Genomic DNA, 26,511 nt, shown 5'->3' on the forward strand with positions numbered 1-26,511 from the left:
CAAGCATGAGCTGAGCAGGGTCACTTTAACCAGTGTCCTGGGGAAGTCTGAACGCACAATTGTTATCCATAGATGCAGGGGTATGGACAAGGGGGGGCAAGCAGGGGCGTGGGGGCACAGAACTCTGGCTCCATGGCAGTAAGGGGAGAGTGAGCTCCTCCAGCCACAGGGGGAGCTGATAGCTCCTTCGGCCCCAGTGCTGTGGCAGGGGTACAGAACATGCCCCTCCAGAAGCGGTCAAATATTTATTCCTTTGCATGCCCCTGCATAGATGCCACAGCATATTTCCCATATCCCTGGTAGCTGACCTAACAGGTACTTTAAAGATTCTTACAGCACAGTTTCTAATCAATCAATCTTAGTTTTCATAACACAAGATAGAGCAGTTTCACATCCTCGCTTAGGTCTTGTCTGACCTAACAGGATGCTGACACTAACAGGATGCACATGGGGAGTTTTCATGCAGTCTCCTGAGCCCTTTTGTTACCCCAAAATTTGGGGTTTGAAACTGGTATGGGATTGTGGCATTACCTTTTCCCACTCATCTGCCAGGGAGCAAGGAGACCAGTGAACCCACATTCTGTCGTGTGTCAGCCATCTTGGCTGCAGCCTGGGGTGTCCTTACCCTAGGCTGGGGTAGGAAGTGACTAGGGTGACCACCTTTTCAAAATGCAAAAAAACGGGACACGTGCAGGAGCCCTGCCCCCTCCACGGCCCTGACCCCTGCTCCTCGGCCTCCTGAGGCCACGCCCCCTGGCCAAAACCTGGAGTCAGACAATGGTAAAACCGATTCAAGAGCAGCCACCGGCCTGTGGCCTAGGGCAGGGGATGGATCCAGGACTCCAGGGCTCCCCACAATGGTCCAGGCTCCCTGGGCAGCTCTTACTACTGCCTAGCTCTGGCTTAGCCAGGGGCGGGGCTTGGGGGCAGGGAGCGGAGGAGTAGGGCCTCGTGGCAAGGGGGTGGGGTAAGCCCTACCTCAGCTCCCCACATATACACACTGGGAAGAGGCTGACACCACCCTGAGCCTTGTGCAGGCTCAGGGCAGTGCTGCAGGGCATCTGGGACAAATGTACCTTTCAGGATTGTCCCACCCAATTAGGGATGGGTGGTCACCCTAGAAGTGCCCCTTTGAGCATTTGGGGGGCATTGGTGTAGGTTTGTCCCCTTGCAAAGTTGTTAACCTAGCCATATCGCTGGTGTCCCAAGGTCTGGAGCAGCAGGGATGCAGGGTCCTCCCCCCCATTGGCAGCCCCCTCGGACCAGGTGGCTCTGTTACCAGGTGCAGCCTCGTGGCTGCTCTGTCCTTGTTCAGCTACAGATATTACACCGCAGGTCCTTGAGCTCCCTCGGGGGGGAGGGGGGAGCGGCTACTGGGGTCAGCTGTTTCCCCCCACAAACACACACACACACACCCCTGTGGGTTTATCAGAATCCCATACCTGGAGTGCCTCCACTGGTTCCCTTTCTCAGGACCCAGGCTTAGGCCAGTCCCCTTGGTGGTCTCTTCATAGCTGGACCTACTGTCCACAAACTGATGTGCCAGTCAGCCAGCACTACATGGATTCTTAGGTGCTCGATCCACTAGCCACATATTAAGCTCAGGGGGTCATATTTCATAGACTTGCTCTAAATCAATCAAATCATACAATGATTCCAGGGTTGTACTTACAGAGACGACCTGCGCCTGCGGATAGTGGGGGGGTGAGAAGGGGTAGAGTGAGAGCAGTCGGTTTCAGCTGTGTTACTGAGTATGCTCAGTCTGTGTGAGCAGTTTCCACACATGGCTCTCGGATTCTGCTGGTCAGAGGAGTACCTTACTCACTGTTCCTGGTCTCAGGCCTACTGAGTACAGGGACACCCGTGCCACATGGACAGCAGCATGGAACATTCTGAGCCAACGGCTTGTTTGTTCAGCATTCACAGGTGAAATGAGGAAGAGGAGAGAGAACACGTTCAATACAACTAGGGTGACCAGACAGGAAGTGTGAAAAATCGGGACAGGGGGTGGGGGGCAATAGGCGCCTATATAAGACACAGCCCCAAATATCGGGACTGTCCCTATAAAATTGGGACATCTGGTCACCCTAAATACAACTACAGGAACGCACAAAACACTTGTGGCGCAACTTCCTGATCGTAACATCCCAAAACAGTAGCAGAAAAACCTGGTGGTTTGGTGACTGTCTGGGCTAGATCCTCAGCTGACAAAGTGGCAGCGCTCCGTTGAAGTCAATTAAACTGTGCTGATTTATAGCAGTTCAGAATCTTGCCCTCTGACTTCAGCTGATGACAAATCAGATCATCAGGTTCAACGGCTGCTGTTTAACATCATTTTAAAATTTCCCAAAAGCCCGAACATATCTCCTGCCAGTACAAGAAGGGCATTGGGTTTGGAATGCTGACATTTTACAACCGCCTTGAGTCTCTTGGGCAGCAGCGTTACATAGGAAGTCAGTGTTTATAGTCCCATTTTTGTTTACTGCTGTCCGCTGCAAAACTCTTGCACAACGGGTTGAAGAAAGTTCAATGCTGAGAAGAAACTGTTCTTTTCTATTATTGTATCAGCAACTGAAGCTCTGCCAAGAGACAGCGCTCAAAAACATTTTCAAAGCTGACTCTGGTAACTTTCAAACAAGGCGTTGGGTATGGCATGAAATAAGAACAATAGTTAATTGGTTTATAAAAAGAACAGAAACCACTGGGTCCGCCGAACAATACTTTCCACTATATAGAGATTAATGTCATTAAGCCTCACTCCCTCTGCCTTCACACTAAAAGTCTCTTAGGGCTCTATGTGCACTGGACCTCAACCACCCCACTTTTGGTTTCATTTTACACCACTTTGCTTGCCAACAGTGTCACCATGAGGAGCATATCTGCCTAAGTGCTGTCTGACTGCTTTTCACAGCAGTAGGACCTGGAACTGGCACACAGTCATCTACACCAACCTTTAGTTCACAGCAAGCTGGGGTGTAAATCTACCCTGCCCAAATATACCGCACATTAAGAGTCTGGGTGGAACCTGTGGGCATGCACTAAAAGTTCCCCAGTGCGCTTTGAGCTATGCTGCATTGAAATGGGAGTAGATCCAAGCACACTGGGGAACATTTAGTGTGCTGCAGCAAGGTCCACACGCACACTTAGTACACAGCGGGTTACTACAGGGTAGCGTGACACCCCCGCTTGCCACAAACTATTGTCTAGACCAGTGGCCTCGAAACTTTTTTGATCGCGCACCCCTATCAGTAAAAAAATTTTGAGCACGCACCCCCTGCCGCGCCGGCTCTACCATTTTTGCCAAAGCAAAAAAAAAAAAAAAAAAAAGCGCTCCTCCTGCCGCGCCCAAGGATCCTCTTGCGCACCCCACTTTGGAGTCCACTGGTCTAGACAAGCCCTTGACCACAATGTCAAGCTGCACTGCACTGATTCATAGACTTAAAGACCAGAAGGGACCATTATGATCAACTAGACTCACCACCTGCATCACACAGGCGGGATCTGAGCCCTGGGGCTGCAGGGAAGGGACTGATCAGGACTCTGAGCCAGCTCTTTCTGAAATACAACATCTGCTCCGTAAAAATCCCAGACGTTCCTCTTTTTTTTGAAAAATCAACCCAGAGCGTGGAGGATCAAACAAAAGGAAATGTCTGGGAAAACTGGACATATGGTAACTCTTATGCTCATGGCCGGCACGTAAACACCCCCTTTGGGAAGGCTAGACCCCCCAGCCATGGCCCTTCTGCTGGAGGCCTTGCCCACCAGCACTGTGAGCCCCCTCACAGCCAGATGAGCCCCAGCCAAACTGCCCCAGCTCCAGGCCACCTGCCCAAGCTGAGCTCCCACTGGCTTCAGGGGAGAGGGGGAGCCAGGGCAGGACCTCAGGCCATGGCCAGGGCCACTGCCTAGGTTAGGGTAGGCTTAGTCTTCTCTGGCCTATGATATCTGCCACCCACACTTATGCTCCCAACCCCTTAGAAAATTTTGCATTTTTGTACAGTTTCTAAATTCTGCATATATCCTGCTTCTGCTTCCAGCTGTAGAGATTTTAATGTCTGCAAGATGTTGAAACTATGAGACCAAAGGCACATGAATAACTACCACCGAATTTCTCTAATCCCCAGACAAGACACCCGCTTGCCCTGTATAAAAATCAGTATTGGTGAGCAATTTGGAATACTATAGGTAAGGCAGCTGAACTTATCAGCACTCCTGCAAACTCTCTCTAAATGGTCAGTAGAGGTCCCACTGATCCATGAAAGAATCCTCGATTCTAATTTGCTAATTGGGCATTAAGTAACTTAATAGACTTTAAAGGCCTCATATATAATCCTGTGCACTACTACCAGCAAAGTTCTTTCACAAACTGTCTGAAGTCTCTCAAAGAGGGCAAAAGGGCATGACAAGAATTTCCAAACTGATTTTATTTTTCTACATCTGATTACTTTAAAGAGGTTTACCCAAATAACCCTATGTGCCAGATTTGAAGCAAAAAATTGTATTGCAAATGTGGGGGAAAGGGGTTGAAGAGACAGAAGAACAAAAAGTCTGGTTTATATAAATAGAAATAAACGTATCAGCCTTAACTATAGATGAGCTATCTCTGCTCCATAATAAAAAAACCACATTAATGGAAAATTAAAACAGCTTTACACTAGGTGGCAGCATAGTGTCTTTCTAACTACATTCAATTTTTTACCAGCAACAGCTAGTGGGCCTGTGGAACAATTGATGCAGGAACAGAGTTTTTCTTACAATATTGTATTCGTTCAAATGAAAACAAAGAACTCTGAGGTGGCATTTTAGTCAAGCTAGCAGTAATTTCTAAGTCAGTATCTCCAGCGTGCTAAAGTTTCTTCCCTCCTACAGTTGCCAAATGGATTTTAGGAAATTAGATGGCCTGGCATTCTATCCAAGGAGGAAAGTATTTGGTAAGGTAGGACAAAGAAATAGAGATGATAGCCAGGATGCATTTGTACTTTTTGTCCCTCCCATCCAGCTTTGAACCTGGTTAGGCAACCACGTATTTATCCATGGCTTAATCTCGGTTGTAGCCAAATTGGTTTATACATCTAATTAACTAGGGATAAGAACAGGGCCGGCGCTTCCACTAGGCGACCCTAGGCGCTCGCTTAGGGCGGCAGGATGTGGGGGTCGGCATTTCGCCGCCCTCAGCGGAATTTCGGCGGCGATTCCTCTGGGCGGGAAGAAAAGCGGCCGCAGAAATGCCGCCGAGAACCAGGACCGCCCAGAGGGGTTTCTTCCGCTCTGGGTCTTCGGCGGAAATTCGGCAGCGGGTCCTTCACTCACTCCGGGACCCGCCGCCGAAGTGCCCTAAAGACCCGGAGCGGAAGGACCCCCGCCGCCGAGAACGCAGCTTCAGAGGAGGAGCTGCCGCCTAGGGCGGCAAAAACCCTGGTGCCACTCCTGGATGAGAAGGCTAAAGTCAGGTTATAAATCTCCTTTTAGGCCAGGTAAACAGCTTCAGTTAAAGTGGTGTTTCTGTATTAGGCAACCGAACAATACTATAACTTGGTTTAGCCACGGCTGAGTTTAATCAAGTGGTCTCAAGCTCAATTTACTTTACGGCCAGTGCCAGTCCTCAAATCCTCCCAGCGAGCCAATAATGTCACTGAAGATGGTGTTCAGAAAAGAAAACATTTCTATTGTATTTTTTATTTCAAATGTCTTAGAAATAATAAAACTGTCATACAACTTTATACAATTCTTTGCCTGCCAGAGAGTTTTTAGTGTTTACCAGACACCTGGCAATGCTTCAGTTCTGTCAGTTTGGCCTCAGTGACTGAGCAGTTGAAACCTTCAAGTTTGCAGCAAGGTGTGCATCAGAGAGTTGTGTTTGGTATTTTGACTTGTTTATATTCATTGTGAAAAAAAGGGACGCTGCCTCCATAGCTGACTCTGCCTGGTGACTAGTGATGTTATCTCTTTCCCTCTCCCCCAGCCAATGGGAGCTGCAGGAGTCCGGGCCTGCAGCAGACAGAGCCGGCAGTGTGGCTGCACGTATCTCTCCTCCACGGGCCGCACTGGGGAGGTTCTCGGGCTGCAGGTGGCCTGCGGGTTGGGACTTTGAGACTCCATGGTTTAATCTAATCTATACCAGTGCAGTTGATTCCACAACTCACTTCAAGGTCCCATCTACATAGGATGTACGGTCAACTGGCATTTTAGATGCCTACAATGTACTGATGTTGGCTATGTGCATAGAACTGGTTTGTTAAGGAATGTATGTGTGATGCTGTATAAAATATGGGCCCTGCTTTGGGTTTATAAATCTATATTATGTTAAGCCATCCTAGTCAACTTGCCCAGCCTATGAGCTGGCCCCTGAACAACCCCATATCTGAAAGGGGTTATATCTGTTAGGATATAGATATTCAAGCCTGTGGGTAAAGGCCTATACTTTAAGAACATAGGTATATGTTTTCATTTAGCTACTTATAGAGGTATAAAAGAAAGAATCTGTGTAAGGGCCTTCTCTCCCTGTGGCAGTCTGAAACCGTGTGCTTAGGCCAATGCCTTTGGCTAAGAGGCAGACATAAGCTGGGAAGCCTGCAGTCACATCCTCACATTACAAACTAGCCCTATTGAAATAAGGCAATCGGGGGCTGTTCGGAAGGTGATCCAATCTATCACCCCCCGAGAAAGGGAAGAGCCTAGAAAATGTAAAAGGAAATTTAGTTTGATAGTTTTCTGTCTAGTAAGAACTCACTTATCAATAGACAACAGCTGGGAAACCCTTGTCTGTATAGATGTAGTTGTGAAATCCTCACTTCTGTATTGTTTTGTCATTATAGTTCCCACTTTGCTAAGTTTATTTGCATGGTCTCTGTCTGGTTCTGTGATTGTTTCGGTCTGCTGTATAATTAATTTTGCTGGGTGTAAACTAATTAAGGTGGTGGGATATAATTGGTTAGCTAATCATGTTACGATTGGTTAAGGTATAGCTAAGAATATTAATATATAAATTAGGGGAAAACAAGAAGTAAATTGGGATTTGAAAATAAGGAAAAAGGAACTTGGATTTAAGCTTGCTGGAAGTTCACCCCAATAAACATTGAATTGTTTGCTCTCTGTTCATGCGAGAAGGACTAGGGAAGTGGGAGAGTGAACGAATAAGCTCTAACACTTGTGCAGCCCATTTATTTCTTCTTCAATTAAGACAGCAAGAGAAGTCCAGGCAGTACAAAACACTTGTCAGGCCTTCCTGCCAACCATCCAAAAGCAACATGTTTGTCATGTCAGACAAACAAAACAAAAATCCCAAGCCCAGTATGTGGAAGCTGAATATCTTTGGGAATGGTACATCATATACCATATTCTTTTGGCAGCAGCCTACTTACCAGACACCCAGAACATGATTGCCTATGCCCGCAGTAGAAACTTTGCAACTGACCCTGAATGGGAGTTGCATGACTAATTGCAGACATCTTTGGCCAATGGGTACCCTCAGTGAGGGAGCTTTTTGCATCCCACACCAATACCAAATGTACCCTAATATTGTTTGAGGGGATGAGTTGGAACTCAATCATAGGGGGATGCCCTAATCCTCAATTGGTCAGACTAGACAAATTATGCCTTCACCATCCCGCACTTACCACAAGTGATCCACACGATCAGACAGAAGGCAACAACCATCCTCATAGCCACATTCTGGCCTCCTCTGCATGTGGAAGTACCCTCCACCGCCCCCAATCACGCTTCAAACATTCCCAGAGGTACTGGCCCAACACAATGGCAGACTCAGATATCCCAACCCCACACTCTTCACCTGACAGTTTGGTTGTTGGATGGACACCTACACTAGCGCAAGAATGCTCTCTGGCAGTAGGAGATGGCCTCAAGCAGCAGGAAGGAGTTCAGGAGATGCTCATATCAAGCCAAGTGGAAACATTTCACTTCCTGGGCTACCAGCCAGGGCCTTGTCCTTGAAGCTATGCACATCCTGGTACTCCTTGAATGTTTCCTTTAATCGGAAGGACTTAGGACTGACCCTCAGTTCCATTGAGGTGCATACAGCTGCCATTAGCACCTTTCACCCATCGGTGGATAGTCATTCAATCTTTATCCACCTGTTAACTCTGCAGTTTTGCCTCCTGCAAAAATAAACCTCCTATTCAACTGATTGACCCCCCCCCTCCTACCATGGGACCTTAACTTAGTCTTCACCTTGCTGAGGACCTATGGTCTCATGATCACTCTCTCTCCTTTCCATCAAAGTTGCCTTCCTTGTCGCTATTACATTGGTTAGGAGGGTTGGCAAAATAGGAGCCATGATGGCTAGCTCCCCCTCCCACCTTTCCATAGAGAAAAGGTCCCTTAACAATTCCACCCCAAGTTCCTCTCCAAGGTGGTTTTCCAATTCCACCTCAAATCAACCCAAATATTTACCTACCTTCTTCCCCAAACCTCACACCTGAAATGAGGAAGAAGGCTTCACTCAGATGTTTGAAGGGCATTGGCTTTCTATCTTGACCGAACAAAGCCCTTTCGGAAATCTCCCAGGGTTTGTTGCCATAGCAGAGAGAAAGAACAAACCATTTCCACCCAGAGAATCTTCAAGTGGATCTCAGTACATAAGAGCACGTAATCAATTATCGGAATGATCCCTGCCTGAAGGGATTTGGGCCCATTCCACAAGAGCACAATCAACTACAGCCACACTCCACCACGTGCCTCTCGCAGACACATGCAAGGCAGCCATGTGGAGTTTGGTACACACCTTTTCCATGCACTATGCTCTAGTGCACAATTCCATGACAGATGCTTTGTTTGGAGCAGCAGACCTCCATTCCAGTCTCCTTGCACCATCCTCCCACATAGGTACTGCATATTAATCACCCTCCCTGGAATACAATAGGGACCATCACTCAAAGAAGAAAACGAGGTTGCTTACTATAACTGAAGGTTCTTCAATATGTGTTGTCCCTATCTATTCCAAACTCACCCTCCTTCCCCTCTGCTGCAGAGTCAACAGCTCTGTGATAGAGAAGGAACTGGAAACGCTGGCAGCCCGATGTGCCCTATATCACCTGGGGCAAGACCACAAGGCCAGATGCACAGACTACTGAACAGTACTACTTTCAAAAGCTCTGGCACCCGGTGCATGGCACATGCATATAATCCTCCGTGGAATACAGATAAGGACCACACATCTTGAAGAACCTTTACTTACCTGTAACTGATCTGGTCATCTTAAAAAGGTTACCACCACTACTGTCCAGCTACCTGGTTTCTAAGGTCATGAGTGCAAGTCCTACACCAGGACTTGGATTCCTCCCCAAGGACAACACAGCAGCGAGTACTAGGGGCTGCTCCTCTGCTATTAGGATTTTCTTCTTCATGGTACAGACCAATACAGCTAACAAAAACTTTTCCATTGTCACTGCAACCTATACAAAAATTTAAGCTAACTTTGGGAACATTTTGTATTAAATAAAAGTTTTCACTTCTAAAATAGTTTATTGAAAACATTTTAATGCTGTTTTCATACAATTAAATATCAATTATACACACACATTAACAATAAGACATAAGACTTCTTATAAGGTCTTTTCGTAGTTTTTTTTTTTTTTTTTAAGTCTTGATACAACCAGAACAGCTGAAGTAGAAGATCCTGTAGTTTTACAAGTATCAATCAAGTGTCAATTCTAAGCAAGTCTCATGAAAATGCTTCAGTTATTTAAGACTCAGTAAATAAGGAAGAGATCTCATAAACATGTCTTTATCCTAATTTGAAAAAATCCTTTACTAGTGAAGCATTGTGTTCTAATACATTTAATTTTAAAGCTAAGACTTTCTGAAAAAAGTTATTTCAGCAGCAAAAAACAAAACAAAACAAAACAAAAAAAAAACCTATTTTTCCCATCATTTTTTAATAGTTACTTACACAGGTTTCAAAAAAGATCTTTGGCAGCATAAGGCCTAGCATGCTCACACAACAGTCCACTATTACCCCATAAGCCACATTAGGCAAGTAATTTATCCATCTTCTTTACTATAGTTTTCCATTCTTAACACATCACTGGGTTAGTCTTGAGCATTGCTAAGATGCACAGGAACAGGAGTTTGCAGGTTTCCTCTCCTCATGAAAGAAATGTGCGAACGGTACCCTTTATTGTCCCCCTGCAAATAGGGCATTTTCTTAGGGAAGGTGCACACTCTTTGCACACCACTAAGTGACCACATGGAATAAATACAATAGAAACTTCTTTGTCCATGCAAACTTTACAGGTTCTTTCCTCCTGTAATCTTCTCAGTTGTTCTTCCATGGGTAACCCTGAGAAGAGAACAAACAAACTTAACACCACAAAGAAATCTTCAAATGGCAGAACTGATTAGAGATGGGAAAGCAATAAAATTCAGTATGACTGCCACCCAGTACAAAATATGCCTTGTGAGGTATCATTTAAAAATGACCACCACACTGATCATGGATATTCTTGTGTAATGTATGCCAGAAGTGCATCTTAAGAGTTATAGAAATTATGACTAAAATGTGTTTACCACACAAGTCTGGGGAGGGGGGTGAACCAGTTTCTGATAGACAAAGGACAAGCTGATGCCTTGTGCCAGAGGTCAAAGTTGACTGGCAATCACCTGCCAAAGAATAGCCACTTGACAATGAAGGGATGCAGAAACAAATTGATCTGCATTTCAGCAAGGAACAACATAGAACCTCTTTCACCATGAGACTTCAGGTCTCCATTCTCAGAGCTGGAATGAACTTTATCTAGGGGCAGGAAAATGCATTTCAAAGGGTGATTGGACTATAAAAGTGAGGGGCAAAAACACCCCAAGCTCACTCTCTCTCCCCTAAGACAAAGGAACAAGCCCCTCTACTTTAGTGGGGGAGACCCTGACCTGAGAATTTGGTCAGCCATGTTGCTGGGATCATGTGGTAAGGATTTTACTTTGAACCCAGTCTAGCTTGTTAAGTTTTAGCTACTAGAAAGTGAATATTTTTATTTCTCTTGTAACTATTTCTGACTTTAATGCCTTATAGTTGTACTCACTTAAGATCTCTTTACTTAAATAAGCTTGGTTTAGTTTGAATTAAAGAATAAAACAGTATTGTTTAAAATGAACTACAACGGACCCTCGCTAAAACGTGCGCCTACATAGCGCAAATTCACATATAACGCGGTAGCAGCCATGGATCCCAAATTTAATTACTTTAATTACAATTCATTTTAACGCAATCCCCGTGTTAACGTGGTACCATGCATGGATCCCAAATCCCGCATTCTAGTGAGGGTCCAGTGCATTTGGTAACTAGTTAAAGTAGCAAACTGTTGAATATTGACCCTTTGCAGGGGCAACGGACCTTTAATATCCGAACTGCCCAGGGAAGGGCTGCATAGTGCAGAACACAGTTTTGGGGAAATGTGGGACTGGGATTGTGTTGAGGTCACTCTGCAAGTAGTAACCAAGGCTGGTGGAAGCCAAAGTGTGACAGGAGTGTTGCTAACAGGCTGCTGGAATCAGAGCCACCAAACCAGGACTGTAGCTATACACAGACACTCAGTAACTTGCATGCTCGTAGGCTGTTTGTGAGCAGCACAAGTTGGGAGCTACAACAGCAAAGCATTATGAGGCACTCAAGGTCACAGGGCAGGTGGTGACAACCCCTGACTAGTCTGGATTACACCCCAGAATGTGACAGTGTCAAAGAGAAAAATTTGTTTTGAGAACCTGAGTTATTGCCCAAACCACTCAAATGAATAAAACTGAAGATTTACCTGAAGTGTCTTCTGTGGGGACATACTTCATGTTTTTTTCCACTAAAATGACAAAAAAGGAACATTTTAGTCATTGGAATGATCTACATTCCAGTAGAAGTTTTAATTACTGCTTTACTACTATACCTCAGACTGTATTACTAGAGCCCTGCATGGATACAAAATTTATATCCACAGAGCTGCAGGGCTCTCCTAGGAACCATAGCGACGAAAGCAGCAGCATGTCAGGCCATTGCTTGCAGGACCCAGGAGAGGCAGATCGCTGCATGAAAGGGATTCTTGTCCAGGAGCGTGAGAGCCACTTGCACAACCAGGGACAGCTGCTGGTGAGCCTGGTGCCCACCCCAGTTGGTAAGGCTGGGGGCTGGCTCCTGCGAGCAGCAGCCCGCGTACTGCAGCTTTCACCGTTGTGGTTCCTGGTAGAGCCCTGCAGCTCTGCAGATATCCGCTTTATATCCATCTGCAGATATAAATTTTGTATCCGCGCAGGGCTCTATGTATTACTAAGAAAATAAAGATGGTTAGACTTAGGAAATCAGTTCATCAATCTTCTGGGGGAAAAGAAAAAGAGTACATCTGTCAGTCAAACTCACCAAATAAATCTTTGTACAACATAGGATCACACTCTCGCAGGCAGTTTCGGAATATGTGGGCTGCTGCATTTCCTTTCACTAAAATTGTATCAATCAGTTCCCTTGCTTGCAATGGCGTTTGGGTTTTTTGTTTAATAACATCACGTTCAAGTTCAGTTATCACTTTGGCCGATAGTAAACTCTCCAGGATAGGAAGCACACATGTCAAATGCTGAAACAAAGCCATTCGATTCTTCCGGATTAAGGACAGGTCATCTTAAATTCAAGGGGAAAATTCAGTAAGTTACAAGATTTGAAGTTGCATTGTTACTATTAACTGATGTGTGCTATAAATTATAAGAGATACCTTGATTCTTTTCATTCCACTTCCCACTCCATATCAGTAATACACACTATTAAATAATTACTACAGACTTCACATATCACATGAGAGGCAGACAAGTAGTTTGAGTATTGTGAAGTTTTACAAAGTCCCCCTTTTCCTCCAAAGTAGCAAGGCCACCATATACATTATTTCCCAACTCAACAGTGAAAGGTATATTCATTGCACAAGTGGAATGCACAGACCCAAAGGCCTACGTGTGTCACCACCACTGGCTTATCAAGAACAAAAGTCAAAAATCACCGCCAGTCAAAAATACTGTTAAATCTGTGTGGACTAAATATTTTTTTGAAAAAAAAAAACATAGGGACAGAGTTATGCATGGGGAAGACCTAAACAGTACAGAACACTCAGCGCAAAAAACAAAAACAAAAACAAAAAACACCCACACACCACACCAGACCTTATTGTACAATTGTGTTTTATAGTCTCCAGATTGTGGCTGTCCAATTTCTACTGTGGTTTAATGACTAAAAATGCACCAAGTTGTGACATCTCAGCTGTTGGCATATAGTGAGCCAGGAGGACATACACAGCACTTTAATATGCTGTGCTACAGAAATTATGTTCATTAAGTCATGGCTTCTACTGTTTTTCAAGAGTTTCAAAGCCAGACTGCATGCTTGTGAGGTTTTGAAACAGAAAAGCAAATATTAAAGAATCAGAAGTATAGGGCTGGAAGGGGTCTTGAGAGGTCATCTAGTCCATCCCCCTGCACTGAGGCAAGACCAAATATACCTAGACCATCCCTGACAGGTGTTTGTCCAACCTGTTCTTTAAAAGACTCCAGGGATAGGGATTCCAGTCTCCTTTGGTAAGATGTTCCACTACTTAACTAATCTTATTGTTAGAAAGTTTTTCCTAACATCTAACCTAGATCTCCCTTACCGCAGATTAAGCCCATTAGTTCCCTACCTTCAGTGGACATGGAGAACAACTGGTCTCTGCCCCTTTATAAAACAGACTTGAAATATAGTATAACGCGACCTGATCTAACACGAATTCAGATACAACGCGGTAAAGCGGTGCTCGGGGGGGGGCTGCGCACTCCGGTGGATCAAAGCAAGTTCGATATAACGCAGTTTCACCTATAGCGCGGTAAGAATTTTTGGCTCCCGAGGACAGTGTTATATCGAGGTAGATGTGTATACGCTATTTTATCTGTACCCATTTCCTCTCTCCCCCTTCCATAGTCTTCTTTTCTCAAGGCTAAACATGACCAGGTTATGGTTTAAAACAAAAAAAAAATCCCACAAACTGTCCTCATTAACCAAGTTTAAAAAAAACCCACAACACACCCCTAACATTCTATTAGTCTTTTTCACAAGTGCATCACATGGTTGACTCATTCAACCTGTGACCCTCTAACCCCCAGATCCTTTTCTGCAGTTTTTCCACTTAGCTACTTATTTCTCATTTCATAAATTGTGCATTTCACTTTTTTCTTCCCAAGTGCACTGGTCTTTATTATATTTCATTTTGTAGATTTTAGATCTGTTCTCTAGTCTGTTAAGGTCATTTTGAATTCCAATATCCTCCAAGTGTTTGCAATCCTTCCCAGCTTGGTGTCACCTGCAAATTCGATAAGTATACTCTCCACTCCATTATCCAAGTCATTGATGAAAATACTGACTAGCACTGGACCCAGGACTGACCCCTGTGGGACTCCACTAGATACATCCTCTCAGTTTGATAGCAAATCACTGATAACTACTCTGAGTATGGTCTTTCAGTCAGTCCACCTGCCTTATAGTCATTTCACCTAGACCAGTGGTTTTCAATCTGTGGTCTGCAGGCCCCTGGGTATCCACAGACTACACCTAGGATTTCCAAAGGGGTCTGCATCTCCATTTGAAGTTTAAGGGCCCCAAATGAAAAAAGGTTGAAAGCCACTAACCTAGACCACATCTCCCTAGTTTACTGATGAGACTGTCATATGGCATTGTGTCATAAGCCTTACTTGAAAAACCAAAAACCAACCAACATCTACCACCATATCTATTCCTCCCATCCCCAAGTCACTGGGCTAGTAACCCTACCAAAGAAGGAAATTAGGTTGGTTTGGCAAGATTTGTTCTTGGCAAAACCATGTTGACTATTACTTATTACCCTACTATCCTCTAGGAGGTTACAAAATGATTGTTTAATTTGTTCCAGTATCTTTCCAGGTATTGAAGTTAGGAAAACATTGAGGACCTGGGGAATTAGAGACCAGTGGGCCTTTCTAAAGGTGGGCAAACATAGTAGCTTTCTTCTTTGCTCCTCTGGGACCTCACCTGTCCACCATGAGCTCTTGAAGATAACTAATAGTTCTAAGATTGCATAAGGAATTAGCTGAAGCACCTTAGGGTGAATTTTGTCAGACCCTGCTGACTTAACTACATCTAACTTCAAAGAATATCAATTAAATATATATATATATATATATATATATATATATATATATATATATATATATATATATATATGGTCTTGTACATTAATCTCCATGTTTTTATTATTGCTGAGAAGTCACAGAGTAGACCAGTAGTAACGTCAGGAGACCGAAATTATATTTATAATTGTTTCTATGTGGTGGAAGTTTTACTATATAGAGGAGTCACAGTTTTGGTTTATATGATGGACCTAACACCACATATAGGCATATGGACAAAAATATGGTCTTGATCCTGCAGAGTATTGTGCAGGTGGACTCATGGACCATATCGAGCCCCAATGAAATATAGGGTGCATCACTGTAAGGATAATTCCAGGATTGAGGCCTAAATTCCACACTGATATCCAGATGATACAGTGTTAATCCTTTATATTTACCTTTAAAAAAAACAACAAAAAACATTACCAAAGCTCATGAATACAAGTGTCCCCAGAATTAGACCAAAAAGCAAACAGATTACAATGGAACAAAGAAGACAAGTGTATTACTACTGCCCTATGCATACCCGATGCCACTTCTTCAGATTGTCTCTCCTTCTCCTCTTCCCTTTTTTCATCTTGTGCAGTAAGCAGATCGGACACAAGATCATTAACGGTCTTGTAATTTTCTTCAGTCGCTAAGATTTTACTCTGAACTGTCTGCTTTATTAGTCTTCTACTAAATCCCATCTCCAAGGCTGCTTTAACCACTGGGGTGTTCATCATGATTGCATCTTCTGAATGGCTTTCTCCAGATTCAGAATGAATAGCTATTAATGAAGGGGAGGGGGGGAAAAAGAAAAGAAAAGATATGTTAGATGATTTGAAAACTTTAGATAGATTTAGCGTAAAACAATCATTTAATGACATGGGCCTAACTTTTTAAAATCAAGGTATTTTTACTTAGAACTCCTGTTTAGAATTTTATTAGACTGAACTTAAACAAAAAAGCTTTGTTACAATAACAAAGATCCAATTTAAAGCAGCAAAAGCAGGGAAAACCCAGAGGTCACGCCATTGTTGAATAGCATCATTAGATTAGAACTAAAAAAAAAAAAAAAAAAAAATGGTAAAAAGTTAGTTATGGAAATACCTCCCTTTCATATGGTATACCAAGTTCTTGAGTCGCATCTGCATTAATAGAATGGTTACAGTTCTACTATTGGTCATCCTTTTCCTGGCACGTAGCTATCTAAGCGTAATAGTTGGAAATCTGACTCATCTCACTGCCTCAGCAGGGGCCACTGCCAGTATGGGGAATTCACCCCCAGAGAAGTCAGACAGCAGTGGTGTCATACTTGGGTATTCCACTGAAGAAAAGCAGCTTTACAGCCCCAGAGGAAGCTGTCTGGAAGGCTGCACTTCTTCAGTATGTCCCCAAGCTGGCTTGGCCATTCCCTCTTCCTGGCTACTGCTGCCCACTTTTGAAGTCGCTGACATAGCTGCAGGCCCCCAGCAGGGTAGGGTTGTAGGTATCTTGTGTAATCACATCAGCCTCTAAGGAGCTGTGATACCAGGATAGTCTATACCCTGGGTTACTCTAGCAGAAGCTGGTGTAACCAACAATGAGTCCATTAAATCCAGTTAGAAAACATGCAAACAGAGGCAAACTCTTCAGAAACTATACAGTATGTATACAAATCCCTAGTATTGTGGAAATTATGAATGGATGGGAAATTTCTCTTGCAACAAACTTGAATATTGTAGTATAAAATTTCAAACACACCTCACTGACATTTTAAGTACACTTTACAACTGTCAAAGAAAAAAAGAAAAAGAAAAAAAAGCTTTGACTTGCTGGGAAGCATTCCAATGCTGCTACTTTCTAAAATGCTATGAATTGCTTAGCAAGCTAATTTTGGAAAGCATTCATACAAAAGTTCTATTTATATTTACATTAAGTTTGTAGGTTTCAGAGTAGCAGCCGTGTTAGTCTGTATCCGCAAAAAGAACAGGAGTACTTGTGGCACCTTAGAGACTAACAAATTTATTAGAGCATAAGCTTTCGTGGGCTACAGCCCACTTCTTCGGATGCATATTAAGTTTGTAAGCGTGCTCAAAGTCTTATCACTATGTAGCTTGAAAGACATTAACTAAAATGTACATACTTGGTGGATTGGCACTTTCGTCCACAGGGGTATCTGAAGTTGACAAGAGCTATGGAATGTAAAAGAACAGCATTTAAAAAACAAAAACAAACAAAAAAAAACACCACACACACCCCACAGTCAGCATCCTTCTCTCTTTGCATACAACGCTGGTAATTCCAGTACATGCTTTTCCACAAAAATTAAGTGATTTACAAAAGGAAGAACTTGGTACAAATAGTGAAGTTACTGTAGCATTTAAGAGCCCCTAATCAGGGGCCAGGACCCCGTTGTGCTCGTCACTGTCCAGCCACACCTCACCCAAAGATTTGCAATTAAGAATTTTAACTCAAAAAGCCTAAGTGAAGTATTTGTAGATAGGATTATACAAGTCTTACAACAATTTGTACTGCGAATGTGCATTGGGGTAAAACCAGGCAGTTTATACCAACACAAGCTTTTCTCTTCTAAATGAAGTTACTCACTATGCCTTTTGTTTATGCAAAAGTAACTTGTTACAAACAGCTTAGTTTAAAAAAAAAGTCCCACAAGAGAGGCACCCAGAACCAGTTTCTGTACTAGCAGGTACTAATCTGAATTAGTCACTAAGCCTTGTGTAATCAGAACTTCACTTCTTTATACTCAGTCTAGAGCTCTCATTGCCTCACACCAAGTGTCCCAAGGTTTGACTGTAAATGGCTGTGATGCTCTTCAAATGACTCAAGTCCCAATGCTACCAGATCTATTTTCAATATCAATTCTCAAAAATACAAAAACTGCTCATGGAAGATGTGCAGAGAGTCAGTTTTGAAGACCATCAATTAGAATTGGTTCATCTCATTTTCATGTAAAGCTGTTCATTCATGAACTATCAATCAAACTTAAAACTCATACCTGCCAAACTACTTAGGCTTGGTCCACACTGGGGCGGGGGATCGATCTAGGAAACCCAACTTCAGCTACGAGAATAGCGTAGCTGAAGTCGACATTTCCTAGATCGAATTAAGTTTACTTACTGCGGGTCCACGCAGCGCAGGCAAGCTCCCCCGCTGACAGCGCTTCCTCCTCTCAGCGAGCAGGAGTTCCACAGTCGACGGGGGAGCGCTTCTGGGATCGATTTATTGCATCCAGATGAGACGCGATAAATCGATCCCAGAAGATCTATCTCTACCTGCTGAATCAGGCGGGTAGTGTGGACCTAGCCTTAGTGCAATATCTGGAAAGTGGGTAGGGGGAAAAAAAAGTTATGTACCACCATCTAATGCTGATATTAGCAACCAGAAAGTTACATAAAAATTCTAGTTTACCTGTTCAAGGAGATGTGGGAATCTTGCCTGAATTTGATTGACAAACTCTCGCCCTTTTATTCGCAGTAGATACTCACATCTAAACATTAACAGAATATAAATGTTTGTCAAGTTACAATATTTATTTCTCATATATACTAGTTAAGAGCCATACAGAATAAGAAGCCTACAATACTGTGCTCAGTTAGGCCCCAATTCAGGGAAGCACTTACACACATACTTAAAAGTTAAGCACATGATTAAGTCCCAGTGACTTCAATGGAATTTTAGCACATATTTAAGTATCCTTACTGAAGAAGGATGCTTTGCTGAATCATCTTAATATGGCCTAATTTCTGTATGTATCAGATATAAATATGATCTCATCAATACCAAAGCATTCAGTAATAGATACCTTTTAGTGTACAACCTCAACAGCTTTTAATCTCAGCCAATACTCCACCCCTCCGCCCAAATCACTCAGTGTCTACAAACTTGTCTAAATTTAAAAACAAAAAACCCACCACAATGAAATAGATAAAAAATTAAAGGTTTTAAAACTTAGTCTACACTTTGCACTAGTAAAGCAATTTAAACTTTACACAAGATAAAAAAAATACACTGATAAAGTTAATGGGGGAGATGAACAAGGAGCTAAGCAAAAGTTGGATGCTGAACTTTAGTTTAATAGCTGATGGTAAACTGTGTCAAAGTTTAGCATACAAAACACTATTTTTCCTGTACTGTTCTCAACTTCATGAAAGCTATTTAAAAATCATTAACATGGGGATATTTTCAAAGGTACAAATAGCAGTTGTGTCTTACTGACATCTGTCTTTGAAAATCTCCCCCATAGTTATTAGTGTCATTATTTCCCCCATTTTATTATTCACCAATAGAGATGTTCTCACTCAAGTCTCTCCATCTGGAACACAAAAAAACCCTCTTGTAGAATTTCAAAAGCACTCACATTGGCCTAAGTCTGCTCCCACTGACAAATTTCAAGATAAAAATTATAGGGGAAGGTCTGAAAGGGCTCTGCACTGGCCTAATTCTTCCACTTACAGAGCTTTTTAAACAGTTACCTTGGAAACCATTTAGCATGCTCAATCCATGGATCATCTCCAGACTCCCAACACCTTAATCCACCATCACAGCAAAAACATTTGACATCATCATTACGACCTTTAAAAGCAAGTTTATAAAGTATTCAATAAGTGTTCACACAAGCCATTGCTTAGCAAATTCGAAAACAAATATAAACTAAGACATTAGATAGGTTAACTTTTCTTACCTACGTAATAAAACCCAGCATTCGCAAGCTGTTCAGGTCGAACTGGAATTCTTGTGGGCCAGTTTATGAATGTTTTAACACGAGCCACGTGGGTTTGCATGCTCTGGTTAGAAATGCTGAATATTGGTTGGTCTCTAGTTTTATTTTGCACAAAAGGGCAGTTAGGAAAGTATCTCCGATGCTCTGACATGGCATTATCCTTCGGTTCCCAGTTACTTAGTTGCCCCCCACAGGTAAAGCAAGCAACTTTGTCTCCTGGCCCAGTATAGTAAAATCCAGCTTTGGACAGATCTGTTGGTGATAGAAATGTCAGGGGCCATGTCTGAAAAGTACATAGTCTAGCATCTTCTGTGCTCATTGCAGGATTATTAAAGTTAGGTCGCAGGTGTGATGGGTCCTCAACTGCCCTAGAAGTTACTGGTTCTTGAGGAAAACTGGAGAAAGTAGCACTGAAAAAGCCAATTTGTTCTAAGCTTGGAGCAATAGTTATGGAATGCAAAGATGGTGAAAGACTGTTTATTGTGGCTGGAGGTGAGAAGGCTGAATGAGAGGATGATCCAAGATTACTAACTGAGAGCAAATTCTGAATAAAGCTGCAGCTAGGATAGAGCTGTTTATGTTTTTCCAGAGCACTGTCGCCTTGTTTCCAGTTATCCAACATCAAGCCACAACTGAAGCATTTAACTTTATCTTTCACACCAGTGTAATAAAACCCAGCTCGAGCAAGACTCCTTTCAGACACTGGCACGTTAAGAGGGAAAGTAGAAAACGTGGACATTCTGTAGAGTTCACACGACAACTCATACTTCAGTTCACACACAGTGCTGTTATTCATCAGATTAGCCAGGAACGAGCTGCTTTCCACTAGGTTCATAATGAAATATTAGGGAAGAATGGGACAAGTCTTTCTCTGGGAGGTAGTTTTGTGCATGGAGGTGATTTTGAGTAACTCCCAGGCCATATAAAAGAGTAAGGACCTGAAAGTGAAACATTTTGGTTTGTATCACTGAATGCATGTGAAAGGAATGAATTATGATTAATAAACAGGCTTGATATATGTGGGAAGTCCTGCTTTTATTTTAATCTGCACAACTGCTTTTAAATGGAGAAAGCAACAGATGGTCCTGTGGCACCTTTAAGACTAACAGAAGTATTGGGAGCATAAGCTTTCGTGGGTAAGAACCTCACTTCTTCAGATGCATCTGAAGAAGTGAGGTTCTTACCCACGAAAGCTTATGCTCCCAATACTTCTGTTAGTCTTAAAGGTGCCACAGGACCCTGTTGCTTTTTACAGATTCAGACTAACATTGCTACCCCTCTGATACTTTAATGGAGAAGTTACACAACCTCAACACTCTAGAAGGTACAGAAAGTAGGTCAACTGGACTTTCCTGTCACAATACATCACATTTTCCTTAGTATACTGTACTTCTCATCTCACAGTCAATGGCATTTGGTGCAGATGGGGGTGGGGTGGAAGAGATACAGAAAAATATGTAAGAGTGATCAAAATCCACCCCAATAAAGAAACTAAAACGGGTAAAACTGAAGACACTGCACCTTAATATCATGCTCCAATTTAAAATTAAGTGTTTATTTCATCCTAGATAGCCAATACGAATGCAGCTTTTATACATCTGTAAAGATTTTGTTTTGATAAGAGTGTCGCATACTTATGTTGAAATTCTAACCTGACACATTTACAGAGGCACATACAGAACAGCCCCAAAACTTCTAAAGGTGTATTCGTATGTCAGATTGCCAAAACAAAGTACCCTTTGTTTTAGCAATCCTCACCCAAAGATATGCAAGACACTACAAACAAAATTAAAGGTTATACTCAACTACCTTACATACAGCAGAGCTATAGCTCCGGCAAGAATGATTCTTGACCATAGCAGTGACACCACCAACTTGTCACAGATACCCACTGGCTTGGAACAGACCCAGTGTGTTTTCTTCCATCACACTCTCAACACTGGGCATCATAAACTTAGCCAGGTTGCTTGGGTACAAGTACACTCTTATAACATTTAATACAAATATATGGCTTTATGTTTGAATATTCTAGTATTTTATATGGATTAATTAAAAGATCTCTGTAGGCCATGTTCAGAAAGCAAACAGAACTTACACTGGTCAATACAGAAATATATTTTGTTAACTTTAGTTTCTTTATTTGTGCACAAAACTACCTCCCAGATTTCAGACTGAAGTCCCTTTTAAGGGGCTTAGGCCTCCATACTGAGATTTGTAGTTCACAAGAAGAAATTGTAGATATTTGTAGTCTGAAACATCCAATTCCTTTGTGCTGCCAAAACCTGTAAAGGAGAAAAGACATTTTTCTTATAAAACAAGATAAATTAGGCGTATTTGTTGTAGCTGTCATCTACAGTATTTCTCAAATTATAAACCTGTTGAACACTAGAATCGCAAAGCTAGTTTTTTTAATTGTTGGCCAGCAGGTTTCAGGACAGTTAATGAAGGTCACTTCCATAAACACTGACATCAAAACCTATTCCCACCCTGTACCGAAAAATTTGGAAAAGTAAATGATTTAATTTCACAAGTTGTCAAATATTTGGCAGATAGAGACTATAGATGAGTGGCCTGATCTACATACAAAGTTGTACTGATATGACTAACAGTGTTATTTTACATAGCTTTAGTTAAGTTTAAAGGTGGAACCTAAACAGATACAAGCCAGGTTTAAACCAGTATAAAACAGCATACACAAAAGTTGCACCAATTCACCTAAACCAATTTAAGTTAAACAAGGGCTTGTCTAAACTCAAGAGTTGTCCAATGACTTGTAGAATGCTTTTTAAAAATGCCAAAAAACAAAAGAAAAAACCCCAAGCCCACAAAATACAACCAAAAATTCCAGGTGAGAAGAGGAGATAGAAATCAGAATCTGTAATTTTAGGGTCTGGTGTTTTTGCTGTGTTTCAAGCTTTCTGAAGTGTTCCACACTTTCATTAAAATACACACAACACTTCTTCCTATTGGAAATAGAGTCAACACAAATATGCTGCTACCAGGGTGACACCCCCCCCCTACAGAAACTGTCTCCAAGCAAACAGCAGCAGCATACTCCCCACTCGTTTCAGTTTGGTGATGGCTCATTGATACCATGGTATTTAAATGATTAGGCACAGTGAGTTGGGGGAGCAGGAGACCAGCCTTCTCTTCTCCCTTCTGCCCCATCCCCCCCAGCTCCTGACAATAGCTAGGAACACAGGAATTGTCACACTAGATCAGAACTGTGGTCCAGCATCCAGTCTCTGACAGCTGCCAACACCAGATGCTTCAGAGGAAGTACCTGAAACCCCACAGTAGACAGATGTGGGACAGTCTGCCTCGCATAAGGGTTGAATCCTAATCTCTAATAATTGGAGGCTGGTTTATGCCCAGAGCATGAGGTTTTATCTCTCTTCCAAATCTTTTCATTTAGCATTAACTACTATTGTAACTCTGGATATTCTTGTAATCCATATAATCATCCGATCCCTCTTTGAATCGTGCTAAAGTTTTGGTCTCAATATGCTGTTGCAGTGAGTTCCACAGTCTAGTCACACACTGAGTAAAAAAGTATTTCCTTTAATCAATTTGCCACTTTTTTTTTTAATATTCCCTTATTCTTGTGCTATGAAATAGAGAGCAGATGCCCCAGTCTAACTTCAACTTCACTTCTTATTCATCTCCTTTCTAAGGGCATGCCCAGACAGGGCCAATCAGGAAAGTTAGGGTCAAATAACTGAAAGTATGAAGACAATGTGCATAAGTGGGTTAATACATCATGTGGATGCTTTTATTCAGGAGTGAAGTGGTCTTAGTTCCCTGTCACCAAATCCTCATTGAAGGGCATCACATGGGGGTTTCACTCACTTTAATTTAAACGCACTGACATCACACCTGCAGTTGATTTGCCTTAACTTTCCTGAGTGACTCCTTGTAGGCACTCCTAAAATAAACAATCCCAGTCTTGTAAATCTCTCCATGTATTTTTCCAGACCCTTGATCATTCTCATTGCCCTCCTCTGAATCCCCTCTACTTCTGTAGTATTGAGATGGGGCAACCAGTGGTGCACACAGTATTCCAGATGAGGACATACCATCAATTTATATTATGGCATATAAATGAGTTGAGATCATAAATTTAGTGGAAGGTACATAAGGGGAGTTTTACCCTCCAGTAAGTATTATGTTGCATGTATCAAGCAACATCTTGTCCACTCACCGAGTTTGGTTAAGTTCCCCTGAAGTCACAGTCATCTCTGGACTTGACTAACCTTAGTACTTTAATGGGTCCATTATAGCTTTAGTTACATTGAAAAGACCTCCGCTTTTGCATTTATGATTTTTTGCTGTTTTAACTATACAAACATGCGCCCATCATATCCTACAATGACCACACATGCTTAACTTTCCACAGTGAATGGCCTCATTGACTTCAATGGGACTACTTGCAGTGTGTAAAGTTAACCACATCTCAAATGTGCACATACCCAATAACACAGCCTTTTGCATTTAATAAGGTTTAAATTTAACTAGATGCTTAAACAAATACTTAATCCTTCTTGCAGTTTTTGAAATTTTAGGCCTTCTTTTCAGTTAAAGCAAGAAAGGAATAATTATAGGAAACAACTCACCACCAGCTCCCCCACACAGTGTGGGCACATGTCACCCCATCCTTATTCATCCACCCACCCTCATTAAACTCAAGTTTCAGTCAGCACCATCCACACTATGCAAGTCTAGCCATATCCATGCCCCTGACTGACTAAAGTAATGTTGCCAGTTATCACAATTTGATCCCAAGTCTCATCCTGTTTACTACTGAAGAGAAGCAGTTACATAAGAACCTCAGCTGCTGTTTTTAAAATAACTCTCAGGGTTGCAGAGGGCTTGGAAACGTGATGACCCCAGCGCAGCCTGCAGGCTCAAAGAAAAAAAAAAAGCCAACCCAAAATTCACATCGAACAAACCCAAATAATTATTTAAAAACCCATCATATTTTGAGGTCCTCAACTCACGCGTAAGGTTGGCAAGATGGTGGGTCTGTCCCCTTCTCTCTCCCTCACACACACACTTAACAGAGTGCAACGTACCTGGCACCGGCCAGCTCAGCCCAATCCCACCCTTTGCCAGCAGCTCCCGCTTCAGAAACCCACCCCCAGGCCCCGCCCCGCTCCGCTGCCCGCTGGCTAACGCCGTTACCCGTTATCACGCTAGTTGCAGTGACGCAGCCAGCGCCCGCACACAGCGCTCACCACGGCACGTACCCACCTCACAACCCGCCATCTCGAGCCGCGGCGCACGGGAGCACTGAGGCCCCCCTCCCCCAGTGCACGCCCCGCCTCTCGGCTGAGGCTCGAGCCGCCCCTCCCCCGCACGGACTTGCCCCCCAGCTGCGATACTCACCCGGGCTGGGACGCGCGTAATTCTCCGCTGCCGCGCCAGTCCCACACGCTCTATATACCACGGCCGGCTGGCCAGGGTCCCCCCCCGCCTCGCGGAAACTCCCCCTTCCGCCCCCGCCCCAGCCCCACTCCTGTCAAACAACGTCCGGGGCCCCGCGCGGGGGAAAGTCCCCAGTCGGACGGACTGCGCATGCGCGCGACCTGGGCGGTGACGGGGCGGCTGCGGGGTGCTGCCAGTGTGTGGCTGGCGCGCGGGTCCCAGAGCCTGTCCCGTCCTCGGCCCGGCTGCGCCCAGAGAACGCGCGCCCCAGCGCTCTCGAGGCACCCTCACAGCCTGAATCCTGCCCCCCCCCGGTCTATGGCATGAGGAGAAAACGAGCAAACTCATTACAATTGCCCCCAAAACAGTCCAGCTCCCCCCTGAAGCCTGTATTCAAGCACTGACCAAACCTGGACCTTTGCCATCTTCAGCCCCATATCCCACAGAGGTCAAGTAGGAATAGCCCCCTGCATTCTCTGTTTTGGCAGTACACCATGGGGAGTGGGGCCAAAAAATAGCAGGATCCACTAGATACCTGCTTACCAGATCCAGGTTTATGCGGTGCTCATGCATATAAATTGGGGTTGGGTTGGTCAGTGCAGTAGGAACAGCTAGACTTGCTCCCTGGTTTGATGTACAATTTGGGGACTTGGGATCAAAATGGTCAGGAATCAGGTAGAGCCAGCTTTTAGGGGAATGTTCAGGGGGCCGGCCACATAACAGCTCTTCAGGGCCCCCAAGGCTTCTGAATGAAGTGTTGCTTTCTCATTAAGCCAGGAAGGGAAGGGGGGGGATTAAAGAGCAGAATCAGGCCCTTTGATCATAACTCCTGTCCATATCAATGGATGTAAGATGCAACCTGTAATCTCCTTTAGGGCAATTTTAAACATCTCCTTGGAAATGCACAGGAAAATCCTTCCTCACAAATGCAGTTGAAAAAAACCAACAAAACACCTTGTCTGTAGGTAAATCCCAACTAAAAGCATATTCCTCCCTAAGGGTCCCATCCCACTCCCATTAAAGTCAGTGCCAAAACTCCCACTGACTCAAATGGTCCAGGATCAGGCCCCAAATGTGTGAGACTTTCCTTCAGGTTTTTTTTCCCCCTTCACCTCTTGCTCCTTCACATAATCACACTGAATAAGGGCCTGCTCCTGTTCCCACCAAAGTTAAGAGGAACATTAGGTACTTTCCTCTTTCTAGGGGAAACCCGGCAGAAATATGTGCGTCTG

At 43.4% G+C, this 26,511-nt stretch overlaps 1 protein-coding gene across 5 annotated transcripts; it reads right to left on the bottom strand.

The window, feature by feature from the left end:
- Positions 1-9,475: 9,475 nt before the first annotated feature.
- BIRC2 (baculoviral IAP repeat containing 2) lies at positions 9,476-25,324 on the bottom strand. 5 transcript variants are annotated; one of them, XM_065421737.1, is made up of 10 exons: positions 25,241-25,324; positions 21,951-22,137; positions 19,817-20,793; positions 19,608-19,707; positions 18,544-18,622; positions 17,258-17,306; positions 15,677-15,919; positions 12,353-12,607; positions 11,760-11,801; positions 9,476-10,297 (listed from the first exon to the last, which is right to left on the bottom strand). In XM_065421737.1, the coding sequence occupies exons 3-10, from the start codon at positions 20,688-20,690 to the stop codon at positions 10,104-10,106; spliced, it is 1,836 nt and encodes a 611-aa protein (XP_065277809.1). In that variant the 5' UTR covers positions 20,691-20,793; positions 21,951-22,137; positions 25,241-25,324; the 3' UTR covers positions 9,476-10,103. The 5 variants fall into 5 exon arrangements, with proteins under 5 accessions (XP_065277809.1, XP_065277776.1, XP_065277784.1 ...); XM_065421704.1 differs by having other exon boundaries at positions 19,817-20,940; positions 21,123-22,137; XM_065421712.1 differs by lacking the exon at positions 25,241-25,324 and adding an exon at positions 25,106-25,143 and having other exon boundaries at positions 19,817-20,940; positions 21,123-22,137.
- Between the last annotated feature and the right edge of the window lie 1,187 nt (positions 25,325-26,511).

The sequence above is a fragment of the Emys orbicularis genome, chromosome 1 (assembly GCF_028017835.1).
Source record: "Emys orbicularis isolate rEmyOrb1 chromosome 1, rEmyOrb1.hap1, whole genome shotgun sequence".
Lineage (NCBI taxonomy): Eukaryota > Metazoa > Chordata > Testudines > Emydidae > Emys > Emys orbicularis.

What these genes read in the sequence shown, in the direction of transcription:
- BIRC2 (XM_065421737.1), bottom strand. Translation starts at nt 20,690, where the DNA reads ATGAACCTAGTGGAAAGCAGCTCGTTCCTGGCTAATCTGATGAATAAC. An exon ending in TCCCACATCTCCTTGAACAG is followed by an intron (nt 17,307 to 18,543) that starts GTAAACTAGAAT and finishes TACATTCCATAG; the next exon opens with CTCTTGTCAACTTCAGATAC. An exon ending in CGAAAGTGCCAATCCACCAA is followed by an intron (nt 15,920 to 17,257) that starts GTATGTACATTT and finishes CTTCATTAATAG; the next exon opens with CTATTCATTCTGAATCTGGA.